The 25,070-nt window shown below is 40.3% G+C and overlaps 2 protein-coding genes across 2 annotated transcripts; one reads left to right on the forward strand and one right to left on the reverse strand.

The window, feature by feature from the left end:
• The first annotated feature begins 2,131 nt into the window (after positions 1 to 2,131).
• gnpnat1 (glucosamine-phosphate N-acetyltransferase 1) lies at positions 2,132 to 6,841 on the forward strand. The gene is made up of 6 exons (XM_064954257.1): positions 2,132 to 2,315; positions 3,857 to 4,020; positions 4,382 to 4,444; positions 4,810 to 4,937; positions 5,162 to 5,223; positions 5,798 to 6,841. Exons 1-6 carry the CDS (start codon positions 2,308 to 2,310, stop codon positions 5,943 to 5,945), a joined length of 573 nt encoding a protein of 190 aa, XP_064810329.1. The 5' UTR covers positions 2,132 to 2,307; the 3' UTR covers positions 5,946 to 6,841.
• Positions 6,842 to 6,939: 98 nt separating this feature from the next.
• Positions 6,940 to 23,444, reverse strand: LOC135526135 (serine/threonine/tyrosine-interacting protein A-like). Its single transcript, XM_064954256.1, has 11 exons — positions 23,227 to 23,444; positions 22,580 to 22,612; positions 22,423 to 22,476; positions 15,359 to 15,456; positions 15,192 to 15,252; positions 15,046 to 15,082; positions 10,396 to 10,435; positions 10,210 to 10,260; positions 8,191 to 8,263; positions 7,910 to 8,000; positions 6,940 to 7,459 (listed from the first exon to the last, which is right to left on the reverse strand). The coding sequence occupies exons 1-11, from the start codon at positions 23,284 to 23,286 to the stop codon at positions 7,386 to 7,388; spliced, it is 672 nt and encodes a 223-aa protein (XP_064810328.1). The 5' UTR covers positions 23,287 to 23,444; the 3' UTR covers positions 6,940 to 7,385.
• Positions 23,445 to 25,070: the final 1,626 nt, after the last annotated feature.

The raw sequence follows: 25,070 nt of genomic DNA on the forward strand, positions 1-25,070 counted from the left end.
AGTGCTGCAGAGATGGTTGTCCTTCTGGAAGTTTCTCCCATCTCTACAGAGGAACTCTAGAACTCTGTCAGAGTGACCATCGAGTTCCTGGTCACCTCCCTGACCAAGGCACTTCTCCCCCGATTGCTTATTTTGGTCGGGTGGTCAGCTCTAGGAAGAGTCTTGGTGGTTCCTATCTTCTTCCGCTTAAGAATGATTTTTTGCAAATATTTCTAAAACCCTGTTTTCGCTTTGTCATTATGGGGTATTGTGAGTAGATTTCAGAGGATTTTTATTTATTTAATCCATTTTAGAATAAGGCTGTATGTGGAAAAAGTCAAGGTGTCTGAATACTTTCCGAAGGCACTGTATATAGAGAGTTGGGCCATTGCGGTTTCTGTCAGAACATTTAGAGAGCTCCACTTTCTCCTCCATAGCCGTTACTAATTGACCCTTTGTTGTACTGATTATTTCAGATAGGTTTTGAAATCTATGAAGATGTCCAGTGAAAGCAGATATGCAATTTGTTGACAACACCACATAGTACAGACTTGGATACACGTGATCCCAAATGCTAATCAATAAAAACATCTGTTAAATTTGCAACTCTTTGCTGCTTGTTTTCAGCGGTAATTTCATAGGGGAATTGTCAGAGGTGCTCTTGTACTGTTACATCACCAAAATGTTAAGAATAACGGTGCAAACATGGCAGCTATTCTAAAACCTGGCCCAACTACTTCAGAAAGTATTCACACCCCTTGACCTTTTCCACACTTTGTTGTGGAAAAGATTTGCTCAACAAGTCACATAAATCACAATGAATAATAGTGTTTAACATGATTTTTTAAATGGATATGTCACCTCTGTACCTCACACGTACAATTATCTGTAATGTCCCCCAGTTGAGCTGTGCATTTCAAACACAGATTCACCCACAAAGTCCAGGGAAGTTTTACAATGCCTCGCAAAGAGGGGCGTGCACCTTTTGGTTAAAAAAAATCAGACATTGAATATCCCTTTGAGCATTGTGAATTTCTTAATTTCAGTTTGGATGATGTATTAATACACCAAGTCAATACAAATATACAGGTGTCCTTCCTAACTCAGTTGCTGGAGAGGAAGGACACTGCTCAGGGTTTTCACCATGAGGTCAATGTTGACTTTAAAATAGTTAAAGAATTTAATGGCTGTGATAGGAGAAAACTGAGGATGGATCAATAACATTATAGTAGTTACTCCACAATACTAACCTAATTGACAGAGTGAAAAGAAGGAAGCCTGTACATAATACAAAATATTTAAAAAAAAATGCATCCTGTTTGCAACAAGGCACAAAAGTAATACTGCAAGAAATGTGGCAAAACTTTTTGTCCTGAAAACAAAGTGTTATGTTTGGGACAAATCCAATATAACACATTACTAAGTACCACTCTCCATATTTTCAAGCATAGTGGTGGCTGCATAATGTTATGGGGATACTTGTAATCGTTAAGGACTGGGGAGTTTTTCAGAATAAACCGAATGGAGCTAAGCACAGGCAAAATCTGCTTTCCACTAGACACCGGGAGATTAATTCACCTTCCAGCAGGACAATAAACTAAACACAAGCCAAATTTGCACTGGATTTGCTTACGAAGAAGACATTGAATGTTCCTGAGTGGCCAAGTTACAGTGTTGACTTAAATCTACTTGAAAATGTATGGCAAGACCTGAATATGGTGTCAAGCAATGATCAACAACGAATTTGACAGGGCTTGAAGAATTTTGAAAATAATAATGGGCAAATGTTGCACAAACCAGGTGTGGAAAACTCTTAGAGGCATACCCAAAAAGACGCCTGTAGTCACTGCCAAAGTTGCTTCTACAAATTATTAACTCATGGGTATCAATACTTATGTAAATGAGCTATTTCTGTATTTCCTTTTCAATACATTTGCAAAATTTTCTAAAAACATGTTTTTACTTTGTTATTATGGGTTATTGTGTGTAGATGGGTGAGAGGGGAAAAAAACAAGCTATTTAATCAATTTTGAATTCAGGCTATAACAACCAAAAGGTGGAATAAGTCAAGAGGCATGAATATTTTCTGAAGGCACTGTATACGGCTCTCGGTCTTGTCTACTTAGTTCTGAGTGGAGTGGGATGTTTCACTTCCTCTTCCGTCTCTGGCTCTAGCATCTCTGCCACGTCATATAGTAGTGATATCAGAAGGAGGAAGAAAAAAATCATCTGTTTCGATCAGTGATGTAAGCTAGTGATACTCTCGAAGAAGGAGATCGATCAAGTATTCATTCCGATATTTATTCATCTGTACGTGTCCTTACATTGATGTCACCGTAAGTACATTGACATATTTTCTTGATTTAGTTAGCTACATTAGCATAGCTGAAGAGCAATGTTGTGAAGTATAGCTAACGCCAGCTAGCCAGCAGATCTCTGATTAATTCTATAATTAGCTAGCTATAATTAACAGGTTAGCAAGTAGTTACTCTCTCTAGCTAGCTAGTTGTTGTAACGTTAGCTTGTCAGGGAAAACATTTGTCAGGAAAAAGATTGTGGTACTATGGAAACTCATGGCAAAGATATCTGTAACTAAACCATTGTTCCATCTGTGCTTGTGGCAACATAGTTACTGTGCCTTTTGGAAATAGTGAATATTTTATGACGGCTAGCAGTGGTGTAAAAAGTACCCATGGTCATACTTGAGTGAAAGTGAAGATACCTTAACAGAAAATGACTCACGTAAAAGTCACCCAGTAAAATACTACTTGAGTAAAAGTAAAATATTTGGTTTTAAATATACATAAGTATCAAAAGAACATGTAATTGCTCAAATATACTAAAGTATCAAAAATTATAAATAATTTCAAATCCCATATGTTAAGCAAACCAGAGGACACTATTTTCTTGTTGTTTTTATTTACAGATGGTCAGGGGCACACTTCAACACTCAGACATAATTTACAAATGAAGTATTTGTGCTTCGTGAGTCCACCAGGTCGGAGGCAGTAGGGATGGCCAGGGATGTTCTCTTGATAAGTGCTTGCATTCAAAATGTACTTTTGGGTGTCAGGAAAAATGGATGGAGTACAAAGTCCATTATTTTCTTTACGAATGTAGTGAAGTAAAAAATATGACTTAGGTAGTACTTTAATGTATTTTTTACTTAAGTATGTTTTACCAAAGACCGCTAGCAATGAACTAACCTTGCTCTTCTAGATTCATCAAGGGAAAAAATATAAACACTTCCATAACTAGACCAGTCCTTCGCTGTTTATGAAACAATTCTAGGCAAGACAATTGACTTTGACCACCATCAGTCAGTTCTTTTACTTGGCAAAAGGTGGACTGTAGGCCTAAATTCTTGTTCTATGGCTGCACCCAAATGTGTCCACATAGTGGGGAAGGTCCAACTCCTGTTACACTTCCTGGATAGGAGGAGAGTATTGGAGGACATATTCTGAACACAATACAGTTGTAATTCAATCCCAGTAAATGTGAGATAAGAAGTTATTTCACCTGACAAAGCCAAGAGGACAGAATAGTGTCATTAAATGATTTATACAATTTCCTCAAGTTGAATGTTAGTCACTCACTGACATTGTCTACCATTTTGGAAACTGCCCTGAGTGTCTTTCAACCCAAATTTAGACTTGTTTTGTTCCTCAGTACTATTTTATACCGTATTTGCTCGGTCAAAGTCCACTGTCTGTACATCAGAACTGAATTCGTCATTTCAAAAGTAAACATATTAAGCTAATCTTGGAGAAAGGATTTACACACTACATACAGTCAGTATTTGATTAGTACACACATCCTATTCCCACACCTTTAGGTCACAATTTTGCTAACATTAAACGTGTGTGTGTGTGTACAGAGCCTGTGGGATGCTGCTGGATGAGATGCCACTATTCGAGCCAGCTCTGCTCCAGGAGCTGGACTGGAGTAGCAAGACCGTGTCCTTCTCTCCCCCAATCTCCCCCTCCCAGCCTGGGGAAGGTCTGGTCCTCAGGCCCCTCTGCACAGCTGACTTCAACAGGGGTAAGGAAGGGCGGGCCACTACAACACACTGCTTTATCTGGGTTGTGTGCATTCGGCACCAACCGGGGAAAAAAACGGACTGAAGCAGGAACCGTCATTTGAGTTTTCCGTTGCAAAACCTTTTGCTACAGTGTTCCCTTATGAGCACGACCCTGACTGACATATTCCAAATAATAAGACTGACTTAGCTGAACAACAATAAGAGACTGACTGACTTGTCCCTTACAATAGTGGCATTCCTGAAAGTCAGTGCTTTCACAATAAGAGACTGACATGTCTGGCTCAACAGTCGTGCATTCTATGTCTAAAATAAAATGAATGTAAGTTTCCTAATAGTTCCAATGTTGTTTTTGCTACACAGGATTCTACAAGGTGTTATCCCAACTCACAACGGCAGGGGATGTTACGCCAGAGCAGTTTATTAGTAAGTTCCAATCAAAGCCTAGGTATGGCAATACACATTGACTGTTTAATATTGACATTTTTTTTATTTTTCAAAGGCATGGTATGTAAATCCTAAAACAACCATTAAAAAAATATTGATATGCTTAAGAGCCATACTATCGTGTACTGCTAAGAACTGGTTATTTTATTTGACATTTTATTTTGATTAGGGAGTCATGCCGAGACCAAGGTCTCTTTTACAGATGAGCCTTGTATACACAATCATAGAAAACAAACACATTCTCCAGTAAAAAGGTCCTCAATAAGCATTTTGCCATATGATATCCTGTCCATCAGATGTAGATGCACACACTACCCAAAATGATCCTGTATATTCTCTCGTAGAGAATTTTGAGCACATGAAAAAGACTGGGGACTACTATGTCATCGTGGTGGAGGACACAAACCTGGGACAGATTGTTGCCACGGCCACATTGATCACAGAGCACAAATTCATTCATTCCTGTGCAAAGGTAGGGTTTACCAACAAGCAATATACATTAAACCCTCCCTGGATCTATGTCAACTCCTTTTTGATTGATGTATTTGGTCAAATCTTATCGGGCCGAATCGTGACAGACACGCATAACATTGCATTGATGACAATGGGATATTTTGCTCAAAACCACACGTTTGTCACCTAGTTATTCAGCCCATTGAAGACTTCTGAATGTCTGACATTTTGTCTCATTCACAGAGAGGAAGGGTGGAGGAGGTGGTTGTCAGTGACGTGTGCCGGGGAAAACAGCTGGGGAAACTGTGAGTAGTTTCCACTGAGCTTAAAGGAAAAATCCACAAAAAAAACAATGCCACTGTTAAGTCTCAAAATGTTTTGCATGTCAGCAGTCAGTTTGCTTCTTGAAAATCCTATTGACAAGAAGCAGTGTCACTTGCCACATTTTTTAAAATTTAACTAGGCAAGTCAGTTAAGAACAAATTCTTATTTACAATGACGGCCTAGGAACAGTAGGTTAACTGCCTTGTTCAGGGGCAGAATTATATATTTTTACCTTGTCAGCTCGGGGATTCTATCTAGCAACCTTTCGGTTACTGGCCCAACTCTCTAACCACGAGGCTACCTGCCACTCCATCATGATGACTTGACTGTGGACATGCAAAATATTTTGGGACTGTATGAACAGTAAACTAATGGAAAAAAATTGTTTGACTTAATTGGTAGTCCTTGCCTCTCTTCCAACCCGTTCTGTAATAGTATCTGGTAAACATGGGTGTTACATTTCACAGTGAGGTTGTTGTAGCTTTAGCCTACTTGTCTCGCAAAACAAGGTGGGCTATTGTCCTTTAACAATTCTTGTTTTCTCACCAATTTCAGGTTAGTGTCGACCCTCACTCTCCTCAGCAAAAAACTAGATTGCTATAAAATAACATTGGAATGTGCACCCAAGAACGTGGCCTTCTACACAAAGTTTAGCTACTCTGCATCAGACGAGACTTACATGCAGTGTCGGTTCTTTGATTGAGCGTCGTTCTCCCTCCCTGGGATTTGACTTGAAGAAATTGATTCCAGGACATTGTCATATTGGTTCAACATCCTAGGATCCCCTAATGTTCAAGTCATCTCCGCACCGTCAGAGTCACCGTCCCTCTGGTCACAAAGCTACCTCACCTGGGGGAGATTTGGCATTGTGTCCCTGGCTTCTTAACAAAGGAATGTCAATCCAGTCTGGAATTTGGGACTTCTGCACATGCAATAAAGTGCTCTCTGCGCTTTATAGGAAACACATTGAATGATTTCCTATTTTTCTGTTTTTTGATTCAAATGTATGTGTTAAAGAGGGTTTAGTTCATATTTACGTATGTTAATTGCAACTTAAGATTTGCAGACTGGTCCACATGTGAGAAGTCCCACGTACTACAAAGACCATTTGGTACCTTAATGTAGGGCAGAAAACTTGGGACATTCATTATGCTAAGGTACTGCATATTTATTTTGGGAAATTTGACAATTACCCGCTGAAATTGTATTGTCTGTTCATTGGCAAAAAGACTTTGATCTCGGTGCCCTTTAGACTGAACTGTGCTGGCAAACTATTGGCCTATGGGGAAGCACAGAATGACTCAAGTTTGATATATGCTTTCACTAGTGATCAATGGTACATGGGTTATTTCAGACCTCAGGAAGTTCAAGTTGTACACAAGTAAAATCATGTATAGGTTTGAGGGAATTCTGTTCTAGAAAAGACATAGCTACATTTGGTTTGAAGATATGGGGTAAATTAAATGGAATTGTAGTGAAAGCTTATTTATTCAACCTTTTAGGTTTTTCAGTTTAGTTTCATAATTATGCTGTTAGTCTTGGCAACTGGGGACATTTGTATTCTATGTAAAAATGCTAATAAATTATTTTTACACTGGTTGTTACTTTGTTGGTCAAAATACAAAAACCTAACGTATAATATTTGGGAGCAGTGTTAAAGAATGCTAGAAACAGGCAAAAAATAACAGTACAAAAGACAAGTTAGATGTTTGTTTATTGAACAGTGGTTCGTTAATTATCTGGCAAGCTGTTTCTCAATTGTAAACCTGATCTGTCCAATATTCCCAATTCCCTAACGTGTGGCTCAGCATTGGGCATTTACTTATTACTGTACCTTACACCAATTGCCCCCTTCTGGCAAAAAATAATTCAAGTATCAAAAGTGCATTATTGCAATACTGTCCCGCTGCAAATGCAAAATGCTTTAAATACTATAAAACCTTCAGTGCATACAGCTCAAGAAAAACAAGTCACTTAAGAAATTGTATCCCCTCTCCCTTTGGTCTCAGACGTCAGGAAGTGGACCCAATGCTCTCTGACCCCCTTTAGAAAAATTTTAATATATACATTTATTATATCAATACAAATGTAAAAAAAAAAAAAAAGTGCACTGTATGTGATGACAGCTATCTGCATAATAAGCCTATCCGTTCTGCTCAGCAGTGACCTGCATTCCCCCAAAATCCTCGTCTTCTTCCAGGCTTCGTTTCAGACTGCCTGTGAGGTAGAGTCAAAAATCCATAAAGGAAGACTGGTGACGAGGTTAAATAAACTGTAAAAATCAACTTCATGGGATGAAAACCAGTTGTAATTGGGCATATGGGTGCATACATTCTGTTCAGTCACTGATCAATAATAATCGGCTACTTTCAATGTGTTGCATTATAGGAATTATCTGACTTGCACCCATTGACTGTACTAGGATGATAGAGTAATTTATTTTGACATTAATGAAAAACATATGAACAATGTTAGCTATGACGACACAGCCATGTTGAAATGAGCCTTGCTGTTGGAAAACCACAGAAAGTGTTGGTACATAAGCACCTCCATCAACTGCAATGGACTTCTTTCTAGGCAGTTTAAGTCATCTCAAATGCACCCACGGTGACACAATAAGCCCAGGTTCTTGGAACTGTCACCCGAATGCAAGTTGCACACACTGACCTGGCATTCCAGCATGCAGGGAGAATGATCTGCCCAGCTGTATTGGTGACATCTTGATGGTGAGTTTAGCTGAGTAGATCGCTTCATATTCCTAGAAAACCCAGAGATGGAGGGAGCAATGTCACAAACATTCAGACAGAAATGGTCTTGTTTTGAGCAGACATTTATCTGCCAAATTTGTAATGTTGAAATCCACTAAATATCCCTCAAGCCATTTTGGTATATCAGTGGTCAGAGCTGTTTGGAAGGTTGAATCAACAACTTGATACAGAGGACCCTACCTGTAATTGATGCACAAAGCCCACGTTAGGGTTGATGCAGAATCTCCTCTCCTGAACGTGGCTGAAAGCATCCCTGCAGAAGAACCAGCCAAATACAGCAGGACATGTGACTAGATCTTTGGTCACTATGCATCTGGACAGCAGCAATACATGGAGTGAACTCATTATAAAATGTCTATGAACTAGAGCGATATGGACAAAAAAAAAATCCATATTGCGATAAATTTACATTTTGTTTGCAATAATCAGCGATAAATTACAGTAAATACTTTTTGGGAGAGAAGCTTGGCGATATGGGAAAAAGTAATATTGCAATAAATGTAACTACACTGAACAAAAATATAAACTCAAAGATTTGAGCTCTGGGGAATCCTGTGGTGAATTCAATTTATTGTACTTGATTTGGAAAGGCACACCTGTCTATATAAGATTCCACAGTTGACAGTGCATGTCAGAACAAAAAACCAATGCATGAGGTCAAAGGAATTGTCCATAGAGCTCCAAGACAGGATTGCGTCGAGACACAGATCTGGGGGAGGGTACCAAAAAATGCCTGCAGCATTGAAGGTCCCCAAGAACACAGTGGCCTCCATCATTCTTAAACGGAAGAAGTTTGGAACCACCAAGACTCTTCCTAGAGCTGGCTGCCCGGACAAACTGAACAATCGGGGGAGAAGTGCCTTGGTCAGGGAGGTGATGGTCACTGACAGAGCGCCAGGGTTCCTCTGAAGATGGGAGAACCTTGCAGAAGGACAGCACTCCACCAATCAGGCCTTTATGGTAGAGTGGCCAGATGGAAACCACTCCTCAGTAAAAGGCACATGCCAGCCTGCTTGGAGTTTGCCAAAAGGCACCTAAAGGACTCTCAGACCATGAGAAACAAGATTCTCTGATCTGATGAAACCAATATTTAACTTTTTTGCCTAAAAGCCAAGCGTCACATCTGGAAGAAACCTGGCACCATCCCTACGGTGAAGGATAGTGATGGCAACATGTTGTGGCGATGTTTTTCAGCGGCAGGGACTGGGAGACTAGTCAGGATCAAGGGAAAGATAAACGGAGCAAAGTAGAGATCCTTGATGAAAACCTGCTCCGGACCTCAGACTGGAACGAAGGTTCACCTTCCAACAGGATAATGACTCTTAGCACACAGCCAAGGCAATATACACGAGTGGCTTCGGGACAAGTCTCTGAATGTCCTTGAGTGGCTCAGCCAGAGCCCGAACATCTCTGGAGACCTGACAATAGCTTGGCAGCGACACTCTCCAACCAACCTGACAGCGCTTGAGAGGATCTGCAGAGAAGAATGGGAGAAACTCCCCAAATACAGATGTGTCAAGCTTGTAGTCATACCCTAGAAGACTTGAGGCTGTAATCACTGCCAAAGGTGCTTCAACAAAGTACTGAGTAAAGGGTCTGAATACTTATGTAAATGTGATAGGGTTTTTATTTCTAAATACATTTGAAAAACTTTTTTTTTGCTGTTTTTGCTTTGTCATAATGGGGTATTGTGTGTAGACTGATGAGGGGAAATCAATTTAAGAATAAGGCTGTAGAAACAATGTAGAAAAAGTCAAGGGGGCCGAATACTTTCCGAACGAACTGTATATACTCACAGAAAGCTGTGAGTCTCCTCTCTGTGACTAGAACAATAGCTGCATTGAAAAATATTTTTCCCGCAATAGCATTTTGAACAACGTTCACATGCTTGTGCTACTCAGAATGCATCACTCTCTCCTCCGCATGGACCGTGGGGAGAGGGAGTGAGTCAGCAGCCAACAGCGAAACAGGGACAGGCAGACACTTTCATAGCAGGACTCAACACAATGCATAGGATTTTACTGTTGAACAAATTATGGTTTTATAACCAACTACACAAATGTTGTGTAGCAAAATCACCAACATTTGCTTTGGTAAGAGGAAGTCAATATCCGTGTTGGCCATTTTCGGTTTATCATTCCAGCTCTACTCTGAACTAGCTAGCAATAAATGAAGCCTGCTTGGTTTGAACGGTCTTACCTGTATTTTACACCAAATGTCTCCATAAGGTATGCAATAACCAAGGCAGCACTGAAAGAAGAGATAATTATTTAGATTAAGATTGATACTAATCTTCATCTTTGAGTATCAATCAAGATCAATAGACAAGCAGGCAATTTTTAAACACATTGGAACTGTTCAAATATTTTACACGAGGTAACCAACCTTCTTGATATCCCTGCGTTTCCATGAACTAGTACCTTTCCTATGTGAACAAGACAAGGAAAGAGTCAAGATCGATTTCTACGGGGAAATAATAAGAATTCAAAAGCACTGTTTTGCACAACCCAACAATTATCCAGGTGCAGAGTACATTAAGTTACATACAGTGCCTTCAGAAAAACTTTTAGCACATTTTCTTGTGTTACAAAGTGGGATTGAAATGGATTTAATTGTAATTTTTGATCAATGATCTACACAAAATACAAAATGTCAAAATAAAACACTATCTACACTTATATCAACGCAACATGTAAAGTGCTGGTCCCATGTTTCATGAGATGAAGTCAAATAAAAATAATTTTCCATATGCACAAAAAGCTTATTTCTGTCAAATGTTGTGCACAAATTTGTTTACATCCCTGTTAGTGAGCATTTAATCATTTGGCATGATAATAAATCCACCTGGCAGATGTGGCATAGCAAAAGGCTATTAAACAGCACTATCATTACACAGGTGCACCTTATTCTGGGAACAATAAAAGGCCACTCTAAAACGTGCAGTTGTCCCAACACAATGCCACAGCTGTCAAATTGGGGAAGCGTGCAATTGTCATGCTGACGGCAGGAATGTCCACCAGAGCTGTTGCCAGAGAATTTCATGTTAATTTCTCTACCATAAGCAGCCTCCAACGCCGTTTTAGAGAATTTGGCAGTACGTCCAACCTGCCTCACAACCACAGACCACCTGTAACCACGCCAGCCCAGGACCTCCACACGCAGCTTCTTCACCTGCATGATCGTCAAAGGGAGGGGAAGTAGTTGTCTGTAATAAAGCCCTTTTGTGGGGAAAAACGAGTTCTGATTGGCTGGGCTCCCAAGTGGGTGAGCTTACGTCCCCCCTGGCCCACCCATGGCCACAGCCCTGCCCAGTCATGTAAAATTCATAGATGAAATTCATAGATTAGGGACAAATTTAAAGTTTGAAATTAATTTGACTAATTTCCTCATATGAACTGTAACTCAGCAAAATCTTTAAAATTGTTGCATGTTGAGTTAATATTTCTGTTCAGTGTAGATTATTATTCAACCCAATTGCGATCTTACTGGCTAAGTCTCTAAGAGCATTCCACACCTGGATTGTGTAACATTATTCCTTTCAAAATACTTCAAGCTCTGTCAACTTGGTTGTTGATCATTGCTAGACAACCACTTTCAAGCAGATTTAGGTCAAAACTGTAATTCGGCTAGTCAGGAACAGTCAGTGTCTTCTTGGTAAGCGACTCCAGCTTAGATTTGGCCTTGTGTTTTAGGTGATTTCATCTCCCAGTGTCTGGTGGAAAGCAGACAGGACCAGGTTTTCCTCTAGGATTCTGCCTGTGCTTCACTGTTTCCTTTTAATACTGAAAAACTTGAGTCCTTAACGATTACAAGCATACCCATAACGTGATGCAGCCACCACTATGGGGCGGCAGCATAGCCTAGTGGTTAGACTTGTAACCGGAAGGTTGCAAGTTCAAACCCCTGAGCTGACAAGGTAAAAATCTGTCGTTCTGCCCCTGAACAGGCAGTTAACCCACTGTTCCTAGGCCGTCATTGAAAATAAGAATTTGTTCTTAACTGACTTGCCTAGTTAAATAAAGGTAAAATTAAAAATGCTTGAAAATATGGGAGAGTTGTAATCAGTAATGTGTTGTATTTGTCCCAAACAACTGTATTCAGGACAAAAAGCTAATTGATTTGACACATTTTTGCAGTATTACTTTAGTGCCTTGTTGCAAAAAGGGTGCATGTTTTGGAATATATACAGTACCAGCCTACTCATTCCAGGGTTTTCATTTGGACTATTTTCTACATTGTAGAAATAAAACACATGGAGTGTAATCAAACAACTGTTAAATCTAAATATATATTACATTGGATATTCTTCAAACTAGCCCCCCATTGGCTTGATGGCAGCTTTGCACACGCTTGGCATTCTCTCAACCAGCGTCATGAGCTTGTCACCTGGAATGCATTTCAATTAACAGGTGTGCCTTGTTAAAAGTTCATTTGTGGAATATCTTAATGCATTTGAGCCAATCAGTTGAAGACCGCCACAGGAAAGGAAGACCCTGAGTTACCTCTGCTGCAGAGGATAAGTTCATTCGTTACCAGCCTCTGAAATTGCAGACCAAATAAATGCTTCAAAGTGCAAGTGACAGACATCTCAACATCAAAGTTCAGAGACTGCATGAAATCAGGCCTTCATGGTCAAATTGTTGCAAAGAAACCACTACTAAAAGGACACAAACAAAAATAAGAAACTTGATTGGGCCAAGAAACACGAGCAATGGACATTAGAACCCTGGAAATCTGTCCTTTGGTCTGATGAGTCCAAATTTGAGATTTTTGGTTCCAACCACACTTTGAGATGCAGAGGAGGAGAATGGATGATCTCCGCATGTGTGGTTCCCACCGTGAAGCATGGAGGTGGTGTGATGGTGCTTTGGTGCCCACACTATCAGTGATTTATTTAGAATTCAAGGCACACTTAACCAGCATGGCTACCACAGCATTCTGCAGTGATACGTCACCCCATCTGGTTTGCATTTAGTGGGACTTACAACACACCCCCAGGCTGTGTAAGGGCTACTTTACCGAGGAGGAGAGGGATGGAGTGCTGCTTCAGATGACCTGGTCTCCACAAATCACCTGACCTCAACCCAATTGAGATGAGTTGGACTGCAGAGTGAAGGAAAAGTAGCGAACAAATGCTCAGCATATGTGGGAACGCCTTTAACCTCTTGAAACTCTGGGGGCGCCATTTCATTTTTGGATGAAAAACGTTCCTGTTTTAAACAAGATATTTTGTCACAAAAAGATGCTCGACTATGCATATAATTGATAGCTTTGGAAAGAAAACACTGAATTTTCCAGAACTGCAAAGATATTGTCTGTGGGTGCCCTAGAACGGGAGCAACAGGCAAAACCAAGATGAAATGGCAACCAGGAAATCAGCAGGATTTTTGAGGCTCTGTTTTCCATTGTCTCCTTATATGGTTGTGAATGCGAGAGGAATGAGCCTGCCCTATCTATCGTTTCCCCAAGGTGTCTGCAGCATTGTGACGTATTTGTAGGCATATCATTGGAAGATTGACCATAAGAGACTACATTTTCCAGGTGTCCGCCCGGTGTCCTCCGTCGAAATTGGTGCGTCATTTTCAGCTGCTGGTATTTTTCCATGCGATTCTGAGGGGAAAGCAGGCTTCCACGAACTGCATATCAATGAAGAGATATGTGAAAAAACACCTTGAGGATTGATTCTAAACAACGTTTGCCATGTTTCGGTCGATATTATGGAGTTAATTCGGAAAAAGTTTGACGTTTTGGTGACTGAATTTTCGGTTCGTTTCGGTAGCCAAATGTGATGTACAAAACGGAGCGATTTCTCCTACACAAAGATTCTTTCAGGAAAAACTGAACATTTGCTATGTAACTGAGAGTCTCCTCATTGAAAACATCCGAAGCTCTTCAAAGGTAAATGATTTTATTTATTTGGTTATCTGGTTTTTGTGAAAATGTTGCGTGCTAAATGCTACGCTAGCTTGCAATACTCTTACACAAATGATTGATTTGCTATGGTTCAAAAGCATATTTTGAAAATCTGAGATGACAGTGTTGTTAAGAAAAGGCTAAGCTTGAGAGCAGGCGCAATTATTTTCATTTTATTTGCGATTTTCAGAAATCGTTAACGTTGCGTTATGCTAATGAGCCTGAGGCTTTATTCACGATCCCGGATCCGGGATGGGGAGTATCAAGACTGTTGGAAATGCATTCCAGGTGATAACCTCATGAAGCTGCTTGAGAGAATGCCAAGAGTGTGCAAAGCTGTCATCAAGGCAAAGGGTGGCTATTTGAAGAATCTCAAATATTAAATATATTTTTATATGATTAACACTTTTTTTGGTTGCTACATGATTCCATATATGTTATTTCATAGTTTTGATATCTTCACTATTATTCTACAATGTAAAAAAAAATATAAAGAAAAACCCTTGAATGAGTAGGTGTCCAAACTGTTTTACTGGTACCGTAAATATTATATGCAGGCTTCCTTCTTTTCAATCTGTCAATTAAATTAGTATTGTGGTGATCCATCCTCAGGTTTCTCCTATCGCAGCCATTAAACTCTAACTGTTTTAAAGTCAACATTGGCCTCATGGTGAAATCCCTGAGCAGTGTCCTTCCTCTCCGGCAACGGAGTTATGAAGGACGGCTGTATCTTTGTAATGACTGGGTGTATTGATACACCATCCAAAGTGTAATTAATGAAATCAAAGAGATATTCAATGTCTGCTCTTTTTTTATTCAAGACAATTTTTACTCCTTAACTTTAGGCTTGCCATAACAAAGGGGTTGAATACTTATTGACAAGACATTTTGGGGGAAAAAAAATCCGCTGACATTCTGGGATATTGTGTGTAGGCCAGTGACAAAACATGAATGTAAATCAATAAAAAATTCAGACTAACAAAATCTGAAAAAAGTTGAGGGGTGTGAATACTTTCTGAAGGCACTGTAGAAGGAAAATAAGTACCTGCACATTGTTGTATGCATTTTTTGGAATGAAATTCTAAAGATAATATTCAATCCAATTAAATACATTTTTATTACCTCCGCTTGCTAAACAGCCATCAATAAATTCTTTAGTCTGTGGATAGAGGAGAAAATACATTTAGGCCTACTAGCAATAACATGGCAGGTCAGGCTGCAGTACATTGTAACATTATCCACCACATTTAGCTCATGCTGAAACTCACCATAGGGAAATATCTAATTATGTTTTCCACAGGATTGTCGGCAATATCTAAAACGAGGTATCTGAAAACAGAAGAAAGCAGGCCACATGAATTAGCTGATCGATTGAGTGAGAGATGTCATTTAACTGAGTTTTAAAACACGTACCCATTCTCAGTTGGATTCTTACCGAAATTTATGTGGGAAGTTGGGCTTTATAAAATTTGCTTCAATATCTTGGCGAACACACACTAAGTGTGTTATCTCCTGTCTTTCAAGGATGGAAAGCTAAAAGAGGACAAAAAGGTTCAGTTTAACAGCACATTGTACAAACTCAAAAAATTTATAATTTTATGGTCCAGGACCTTCAACATTTCGATAACTAATTTTAAAGGGCCATCCACCCCAAAGACACTAACTATAACTATGAGAATAAACTACACAACTAGAAAATGTTGGCGAACATCCACACTGGAGGCAAGGTCATCGTTCTACATTACACCTGTCAATCAACTGATCAACACATCCTACTGCACGCTGTAGGCCTAATAATAAAATCTGGGAAACTCAAATTAGTATGTTATGTTTGGTATGGTTACATAAGACAGGTTACTTAAAGAGTAACTTGTGAAAAAAAACATTTAAATCCAGATGTTTTAGGTTTAGTTAGCAGGTGACAGTGCACCTTATTTGGCAATGTGAAAAACCGATGTCAAAGCTGACGTGCATACCTATGTAACGTAGGTAAATGAGGCAATGACGCCACGTAAAATGTTGTGCTACATAGCATTCCTAACGTAGCCCAGTGTCTGCTGTATGGATCAAGCAGTAATTTGAAAGAGTAAGAAAATTTAAGCGAGACAACTCCAAGGCGAAATCCATTAACGTCAAGATAATGGAATTCATTGCCATTGACAATCAGTCGTTCTGCCGTGGGATGTTGGCTTTCACGACTGGTCGAGCACCCAGTACACACTAACGTTACCAAGTGCGCCATTTTTCAAATGTTTCCCTACAGGAGTTACACAGTAATAGCGTCACTGCTATTTGCTTCACGAAATACTATGGAACGCCATTTGGGTCTTTGCGTGTCAAGAAAGATACACGTCAAATAACAGTTATATTGTAGAATGTAGTGTTCAGAATATATGTGCAAACCAAGCGCCACCACTACCATCAGTAGCACTGTCAAAGCCGTACAAAAAAAGTCTGCAAACACAGGCCACGAACGATGCGTTTACAATACCGCGTTGGTTATAAAGCATTATTTGTTTGACCGCAACTTCTGGGGTAGCTTGCAAGCTTTAGCTTGGTACCTAGCTAGCACCAATACAACCAGCCTGAAAATAATGACCAGTAGAAACGGCATTTTCACTATTCTTAGCAATGATTTGGAATCCTTGTGAGTAAGTATTAGCTAGGTTGCCACTTGTTGTTCGTCTATTGAAATTCAGTTCATGAACATAAATAGCTAGGCAGCTACTTAACCCTGTTGCCCAAAGCTAACATTATAAGCAGCCAGCTAGCTTCATCTGGCTAGTGAGGCTCGAAATGACCGGGTTATGTGTTGTGAAGCTAGCCACAATAAGGATTAGGCACAAGTGGAATTTGCGGTTTGCCTTCAAAATAAAAGTACCCCTTTGAAAGTGTTGCAGAAGGTTACAATTGGTGGAATCATGCCATATTTAGACTACATAATGTTAAACAAAGTTGGAATGTGAAGCAATGAAATGGGGTATGAGTCTACTCGGTGACACACAGAACCGAACTGTGAAGAGTTTACACAAATATTAGCGTTGTAGCTCTAATCGCAGGACCGTGACTATGTCAAATCATCTCCCCAGTCAGCCTATTGTGTGTATTGACATTCATATTGCACTGTACAGCCTTACCCCCATTTCATTGATCCCCAATCCTTAGGTATCAGTCTACTCAATACCCAATATATTTTTCCCCAATGTCCTCCTCAGAGGTATCAGACTCCAAAACATCCACGCAGTATTGTTTTTCCTTGGGCATGGTGTTCAATACACATAGGTTGACAAATGTGTCTCAATTCAATTGAATCCCGCAATAAGAGCTACAATGCTAATGTTCTCTGGGTGTCACTGAGTAGACTGATACCCCATGTCATTGATCCACAATCCATAGGTAAGGCTGTACAGTGAAATAAGCATGAAATAAGCAAACGTGTTCTCAGTCAACTTACCTGGTAAAATAACGGATAAATAAAAAATTACGGCACAATTCTACTATTTGTATTCATTTGCATCGCTGTCAATGACACTTATTTTCAAGGCTGACCGCAAAGTCCACTGTTGTGGCTAGCTTCACATAGATGAGCCATGGATTAGTGATGGGGGGCGGGTCGAGATCAGGTCTGGTCACGTAAAGGGAGAAATAAAAGTTTATGGCCCATATCACTTCGTATCCTGCTTAGCAGTAAAGACAATGTTTGTACAGATGTGAAGGAGGAAACTCAGCCTAGGAAGAAGGGTTAAATACCAGTGCTTGTGTGAAAATGTTTGTCAAATGCAGCTGTATTAATCCTCTGGGGAAAGCTTTCATAGTGTCCATTGAGTTTTCACCTCTGAGAATTAGAACCTAACACCTAGCTATATTGTTAGCTAGCTAACTATAGCTACTAAAACAGATTGTCGTTTTGCTGTTTTTGAGGAAGAACATTGTTTGCATCCATGAGCTAGCTAGCTTTTTTTATGACCAGCACTGTAGGTGAGTGAGACAACTTTACCAGCATCATAGCATTGTGACATATGACTGATAGTGTAATAACTACGTTAAAAAATGAACAAACGAGGTAACTTATGTGACGTGCAGTCATATTCAGGTTCTAATTGGTCAACAAGCTTATTTGACATGCAAAGACCCAAACGGCATTCAATAGAAATCCTGGTTGAGAATGAAACTGAACAAATGAACAATGAAACAGCAAATAATTGAAAGAAATAGGTTTTGATTCTGTTTTACTGGTAATGGGGACATACATAAATGCCAACAAAACCTTTTGGTCAGTGGTGTGTGTGTGTGTAACCTTTTTTTAACTAGGCAAGTCAGTTAAGAACAAATTCTTATTTACAATGACGGCCTACCTCGGCCAAACCGGAATGATGCTGGGCCACACATTGGATGCTACTGTAGGCTGAATGATAGAACAGCTAGTTCCATGTTAAAATGTTATGGGATGCACTTTCTCCATAGTTTTTTATGGTAGGCCACTCTGGTAGGCTGGAAGTTGCAGAATATTCACAGGGTTCTAGTCTGAGCTCAGCAGACCTGAAATCTGCTCAGTGCCTAATTTATTTGGAGGGAACATTGGTCTTGGGTACTGTATAAAAACCAACAACTACTACCAGGGTGATCCCTGTCAAAGGTATGTTTTCATTTTTCAGAAATAGATTGATGTATATTGTACAGGATGAATATTGTAAATTAAGGATTTGGAAGGGGGGGGGACATCTGACTCGGGTGGGATTAGAACTCACAGCCATTGAACTATGAGACAACTTTCTTTGTGGATGCGCCACCAATTGCTTGAAAACGACTTTTTTTTCTAAATCTTGGATACAAAATGACGTTTAGAGATGGGTCTATAATTACTCTGTAGGGAGGGGGTCTAGATTAGGCTTTAAGTAAATTGTAATTCGTAACATATACGAAAAGGATGACGGACAACCACAAATTATGTCCCAGATTTACATTTACCATGTTACTTCTACTCAGAGTCCAGCTTGATTAATAAGGTAACAGTCCATTCAGTTCATGTTCATTGAAAGTGACAACTGCAAATAATACTTAAGTGTACATGTAAAGGGAAAATTATATAGAAACTCATATTTCAATGTAGCAATTCAACCAACGCCATTTAGCATGTGCATCTTTTACAGCATGTTACCGTTTGCCTTGTTGCTCAAGTGATTTGGTTAGCAAGTGATTCGCATTTTTCTAATGGTTGTTTATTAAGTTTGGATATTTTTCACTGTGCTGATCTGTCTGTTCTGTGCAACCATTTGGTCTTGAACCCAATCAAACAATTTTCTCAGTGCCGAAATTTGGTCTGAAATGTATTTTTTGTTATGCGCTGGACACCAGTAAGCCTAGCTGTCGGCTAATGTGACCCTAATAAATCAACAACATCAGTGGTGCATTTGATACTATTGATCATAACATCCTTGTTGACAATCTGGAAAGGTTGGTGGGAATCTCCTGCTTTGCCCTCGACTGATTTTGGTCATATCTATGTGGCAGAGATTTCTCAGTGAGCATGGGTGGTTCAGTCTTGTCACCAGCATCTATTCAATTTCCTCAGTTTATACACTGCCCCCCCATCCTCCAATACACAAGTAAATATTGGACTAAAAATTATGCCTTCCTTGATTATACCTATGCTTGATTAATGTTAATGCATTGTCGAGAAGGAACCTACACGTAAGAATTTCTTTGGACGACGAATACCATGCATATCAGACCCAGTGACCAAGCTACCGTAGCCACCGTTCACAATGGTCTTGCTGACATCAAATGTTGGATGCCTGACAATTTTCTCCAGCTCAATTATAAGAAATCAGATGTTTTATTTGGCCACCACCTTGCTAGAACCCAGATTTGAAATAGCTTTGGTCATTTGTCCACCAATAAAAAGACTACGGCTAGAAACATTGGTGTCATCTTTGATCTTGACCTAAACCTCAGCCTGCATATAAAAGGCTGTCCAGTCCTTATTTTATCATCTTAACATAGATGCAGTAATGATTATATTTTAGTCACCAATCTGGATAAAGTAATACATGATTTTATTTCCTCATGCCTAGATTACTGTAACTCTTTGTATACGCCGCAGTCAAATCACTCCAACGTCCGCAGTTTGTTCAATATTCTGCACCTCTGCTTTAACAGGCAGCAGAAAATGTAACCATAACACACCTATTTTCAAATCAAAATGTATGTCGCATGCGCCAAATACAACAGGTATTGACCATAACGTGAAATTCTTAAGAGGATTACTTTATCCTATCCAAGGAATACCTAGGATAGGATAAAGTAATCCTTCTCACCCCCCCCCCCCCCCTTAAATGATTTAGATGCACTATTGTAAAGTGGCTGTTCCACTGGATGTCATAAGGTGAATTCACCAATTTGTAAGTCGCTCTGGATAAGAGCGTCTGCCAAATGACTTAAATGTAATGTAAATGTAACTAACAATGCTGAGTTTTTTCAAAGTTACATTTTTTGTGTGACAAATAACTAAAAGGAAAAATTGTAAGAATAAAATAACAATAACAAGGGGTACCGAGTCAATGTGCAGGGGTACGAGTTAGTCAAGGTAATATGTACATGTAGGTAGGGGTAAAGTGACTATGCATAGATAAACAGAGTAGCAGCAGCATATGTGAAGGGTGTGAATGTATACGTGTGGCGTTAATATACATGTCTGTGTGTGGTTAGGGTCCAGTGAGTGTACATCGAGCCTGAACAAAACATTTTATAACAACTAATAAAATAAAGGGTCAAGGCAAATAATCCAGGAAACCATTTGATTAAATGTTCAGCAGTCTTGTGGCTTGCGTGTAGAAGCTGTTAAGGAGCCTTTTTGTCTAAGACTTGGCGCTCCGGTACCACTTGTCGTGCTGTAGCGGAGAGTCCCTTTCAGAATACATTTTAGAATTGCATTAATCAAGTTTAAGGCTTGGTTTAGCCCCATCCTATATCTTTGATATTTGAATCTCCTTACGAGCCAGGTCGCAACCAGAGCTTCTTTGGCAGGGCACTGTTGACCATTCCAAAGTCTAGGTTGAAAATAAAAGGATACTGGGCAATTGCCATTAGGGCCCCTAAAACTTTGGAATGATCTGCCAGAGGAGATCAGGCATGCAAATTCAGTGCCTCTTTAAATCACTGCTGAAGACACTATAATAAAGATGATTTATTATAGACTATTATAAAGATGATTTCAAAGTATGATTTTAATAAGCCATCTTTTTTTCATTCTCCAGTCTTTGTTTCTTCAGTACTTTTATTTTATTAAGCCTTATATAACTGAAGTTAATATTATTTCGGCCTATGCTTGAAGGCCTATTTTACATTCAGCAATAACAAGCCTGCTTCTCTCCTTGAACTGGCCTAGTATTAAAAAAGAGTTACCATTTTGAAATGGCTGCGCTCTGCAGACCAAAGTTGCCCTATTGATTAGGCCAACTTTTTTAAACAAAATTACTCTACCTAGGCTAACAGTAAAATTAGAAATTCTATTATTGTTATCAAGTAAGTAGGCTATACAATTATTGTCTGGACTGTAAACTGCAGTGATGTAGGCTAATTTTAATAACAAATTAAAAACAAATGTCATATTTTGAATGCATGCTTCATGCTGAAATAACTGCATAGGCAAGGCCTGATTATGCAACCATTTGGATCAGTTATGGGTCTATTTGACAGTTTACAACAGGGCTATCAAACACATTCCACAGAGGGCCTAGTGTCTGCAGGTTTTAGTTTTTTCCTTTGAATTAAGCCCTTGACTACCAGGTGTGGAGAGTTCCTTACAAATATTAAATCATCTATCAAGTACACGGGAAGAGCAAAAACCCACATATACTCAGCCCTCCATAGAGTTTGACACCAGTGGTTTACAAGGTTCAGAAAGGTACATTAGCAGGCCCCTCATATGGTGTATTTTGGAAGAAATTGGCTTCTGACACAGGTGTGCTGTCTGTCGTGGATAATCAGTCTCCCAAGTCATCCTATAATTAATGTGGCCCACAACATACTCACACAACCAGTTATTCAGGAAAGCTCACAATGCGCTCTGCCTCCTGTCCTCTCCCAACGGCTATTCCTAGTTAGAACTCTTCAATAGAAGACGTTTTTGATTGATTGTTGACGTTGTATCGTTGGGCACTCTGAAAGTGACCCTAATGATGGAAATAGTTTCCCACCGTTTTTGTAGTTATCGTGTGGCTGCTGTTCACTTGAATTAGAACTACTTAAATGTTTATCGTCCTTGGTGTGGATGGCCCTTCACACTTAGAGGGTCGATGTGAGTGCAGGCTTTTGTTCCAGCCAAGCAGAAACACACCTGATTCTACCAATCAATTATCCACCATGGTCAGTCGAGACTGACTTATTGAATGAGGTGTCACCCTTGACTGGTCTGGAACAAAGGTCTGCACCCACAACTGCCCCTCCCCCACAGACCAGAATAACCACCCTTGTTTTAATTATGGTATACCAACTTACCTTGCTTTTCATAGCAGCTGAGTAGGGACCTAAAAACAGGCCTGGTAGAATTTCCTAACACAATGGAGAAACATGTTTTGGCATCATTATGAGATGACTCAGCACTTCTGTTGCCTGTTTCAAGAATTCCACTTTGGGGAGAAAAGGGCATAGCTACCTGCATTTCTCGTCTCATTGGATACGCCCAGTCCTGTGGAAGATATCAGAAAGAAATCAAGGGATGTTAGCTGGCACGCTAACTAGCGACTTAACGGTATATTTAAGCAATAATGCACGAGGGGGTGTGGTATATGGCCAATATACCACGGCTAAGGGCTGTTCTTACACACGACGCATCGCGGCATGCCTGCCCTTAACCGTGGTATATTGGCCATATACCACAAACCATATTGCTATTAAACTGTTTACCAACGTAATTAGAGTTGTAAAAATAAATGTTTTGTTATACCCGTGGTATGTTGATTGGCTGAAAGCCGTGTTATGAGACCATATAACATACATATGAAAACGTTGTTTAAATTACGTTTGTAACCAGTTTATAATAGCAATTAGGCCTTTCGCCGTGGTTTATTGGCCATATACAAACTAACTAGATAGTTAGTTGACGTTAGGTAGCTAGTTCGCGGAACACATCTAATTTGAGCATAAATATAATTAACGGTCATTTAAAAATACTTCAGACAAGATTACATTTAACTAACATTTGTCGCGTGAGAGATGACATGTTAGACTAACGTTACGTTCATCATACAAGGGCTGTTTTTGAGTATGCTAGCTGAGTTAGCTTTGCATGCTAAAACTTACCAATAGGTCCTCCTTACACAGAGGAAGGGACGGGAACTGAAGCTTATTCTCCTCGTCCATCTTGCAGTGTACTTGGGCGCCGGTACCCCGGCCTGTCGCTCGGTTTCGGTGGTTTGCTAGCTAAAACTGTACAATTGCAGGAGTTTGTTTTGAGGTTGCACATGCGTTTCCGCCATGCTGCTACCTTTCGGATGAGTCACGTGACCAGAAACAAAACGTCACCACGTAACGTTCTTCTTCGATGACGTTTAACGGCGGCTGGAATCCAATAAATGTTGCATTACCGCCACCTACTAGACAACTCCCTTATTCTTCTCTTGAAAAAATATAACTTCTTCTTCGATAACCACGGAGACGTATTACCGCCACCTACTAGACAACTCCCTTATTCTTCGCTTGAAAATATATAACTTATTCTTCGATAACCACGGAGACGTATTACCGCCACCTACTAGACAACTCCCTTATTCTTCGCTTGAAAATATATAACTTATTCTTCGATAACCACGGAGACGTGCTCTTAGCTGCTCTCTGTAAATAAATGGGAATTTCAATGCGGGATCCTTGGGACGTCACTATCCAATTGAAGTTAACATTGAAAATAAATACCCTTTTCTGTGTTTGCAAATGTTGCCACACGAGGGCGATCTACCCAAGTTGGTAGTAGAACAAGGGGGAGATCTTATAGAACGCCGTCTAGAGGAAATGAGGTCGGTCTAGAGGAAATGGCGAGTGTGCTTGAATCCGAAAGTGTGGCAAGTGAAGGGGGCTGTGCTTTGGCAAAGTGGGTGGGGTTATATCCTGCCTTGTTGGCCCTGTCTGGGGCTATCGTCAGACGGGGCCAGTGTCTCCCGACCACTCCTGTCTCAGCCTCCAGTATTTATGCTGCAATAGTTTGTGTCGGGGGCCTAGGGTCAGTCTGTTATATCTGGAGTTTTTCTCCTGTCTTATCCGGTGTCCTGTGTGAATTTAAGTTTGCCCCCTCTAATTCTCTCTTTCGGAGGACCAGATCCCTATGAACATGCCTTAGGCTGATGACTCCTTTCTGTCCCCAGTCCACCTGGTCGTGCTGCCGCTCCAGTTTAAACTATTCTGCCTGCGGCTATGGAACCCTGACCTCTTCACCGGACATGCTGTTTTCGACTCTCTCTCTCTACCTCACCAGCTGTCCCGGATGACTGTGTGATCACACTCTCCGTAGCCGAAGTGAGCAATTCCTTTAAACAGGTCAATATTTACAAGGCCGCAGGGCCAGATGGATTACCAGGATGTGTACTCAGAGCATACGAGGACCAACTACCAAGTGTCCTGCCAGGGTCCTGAGTTTAGTGATGAACTTGAAAGGCACTCTGGTGTTGAACGCTGAGCTATAGTCAATGAACAGCATTCTCACGTAGGTGTTCCTCTTGTCCAGGTGGGAGAGGGCAGTGTAGAGTGCAATAGAGATTCGGTCACCTGTGGATCTGTTGGGGTGGTATGCAAATTGGAGTGGGTCCAGGGTGTCTGGGATGATGGTGTTGATGTGGGCCATTTCATGGTTACGAAATGTGAGTGCTACGGGGCGATAGTAATTTAGACAGGTTAGCTTGGCATTCTCGGGCACAGGGATTATGGTGGTCTGCTTGAAACATGTAGGTATTACGAACTCAGGGAGAGGTTAAAAATGGCAGTGAAGATGCCAGCTGGTCAGCGCATGCTCTGAGTACGCGTCATGGTAATCCATCTGTCCCTGCGGCCTTGTGAATGTTAACCTGTTTAAATGTCTTACTCACATCGGCTACGTAGAGCGAGAACACACAATCGTCTGGAACAGCTGGTGCTCTCATGCACGGTTCAGTGGTGCT

Source organism: Oncorhynchus masou, chromosome 32, assembly GCF_036934945.1.
Source record: "Oncorhynchus masou masou isolate Uvic2021 chromosome 32, UVic_Omas_1.1, whole genome shotgun sequence".
In the NCBI taxonomy this organism is placed as follows: Eukaryota; Metazoa; Chordata; class Actinopteri; order Salmoniformes; family Salmonidae; genus Oncorhynchus; species Oncorhynchus masou.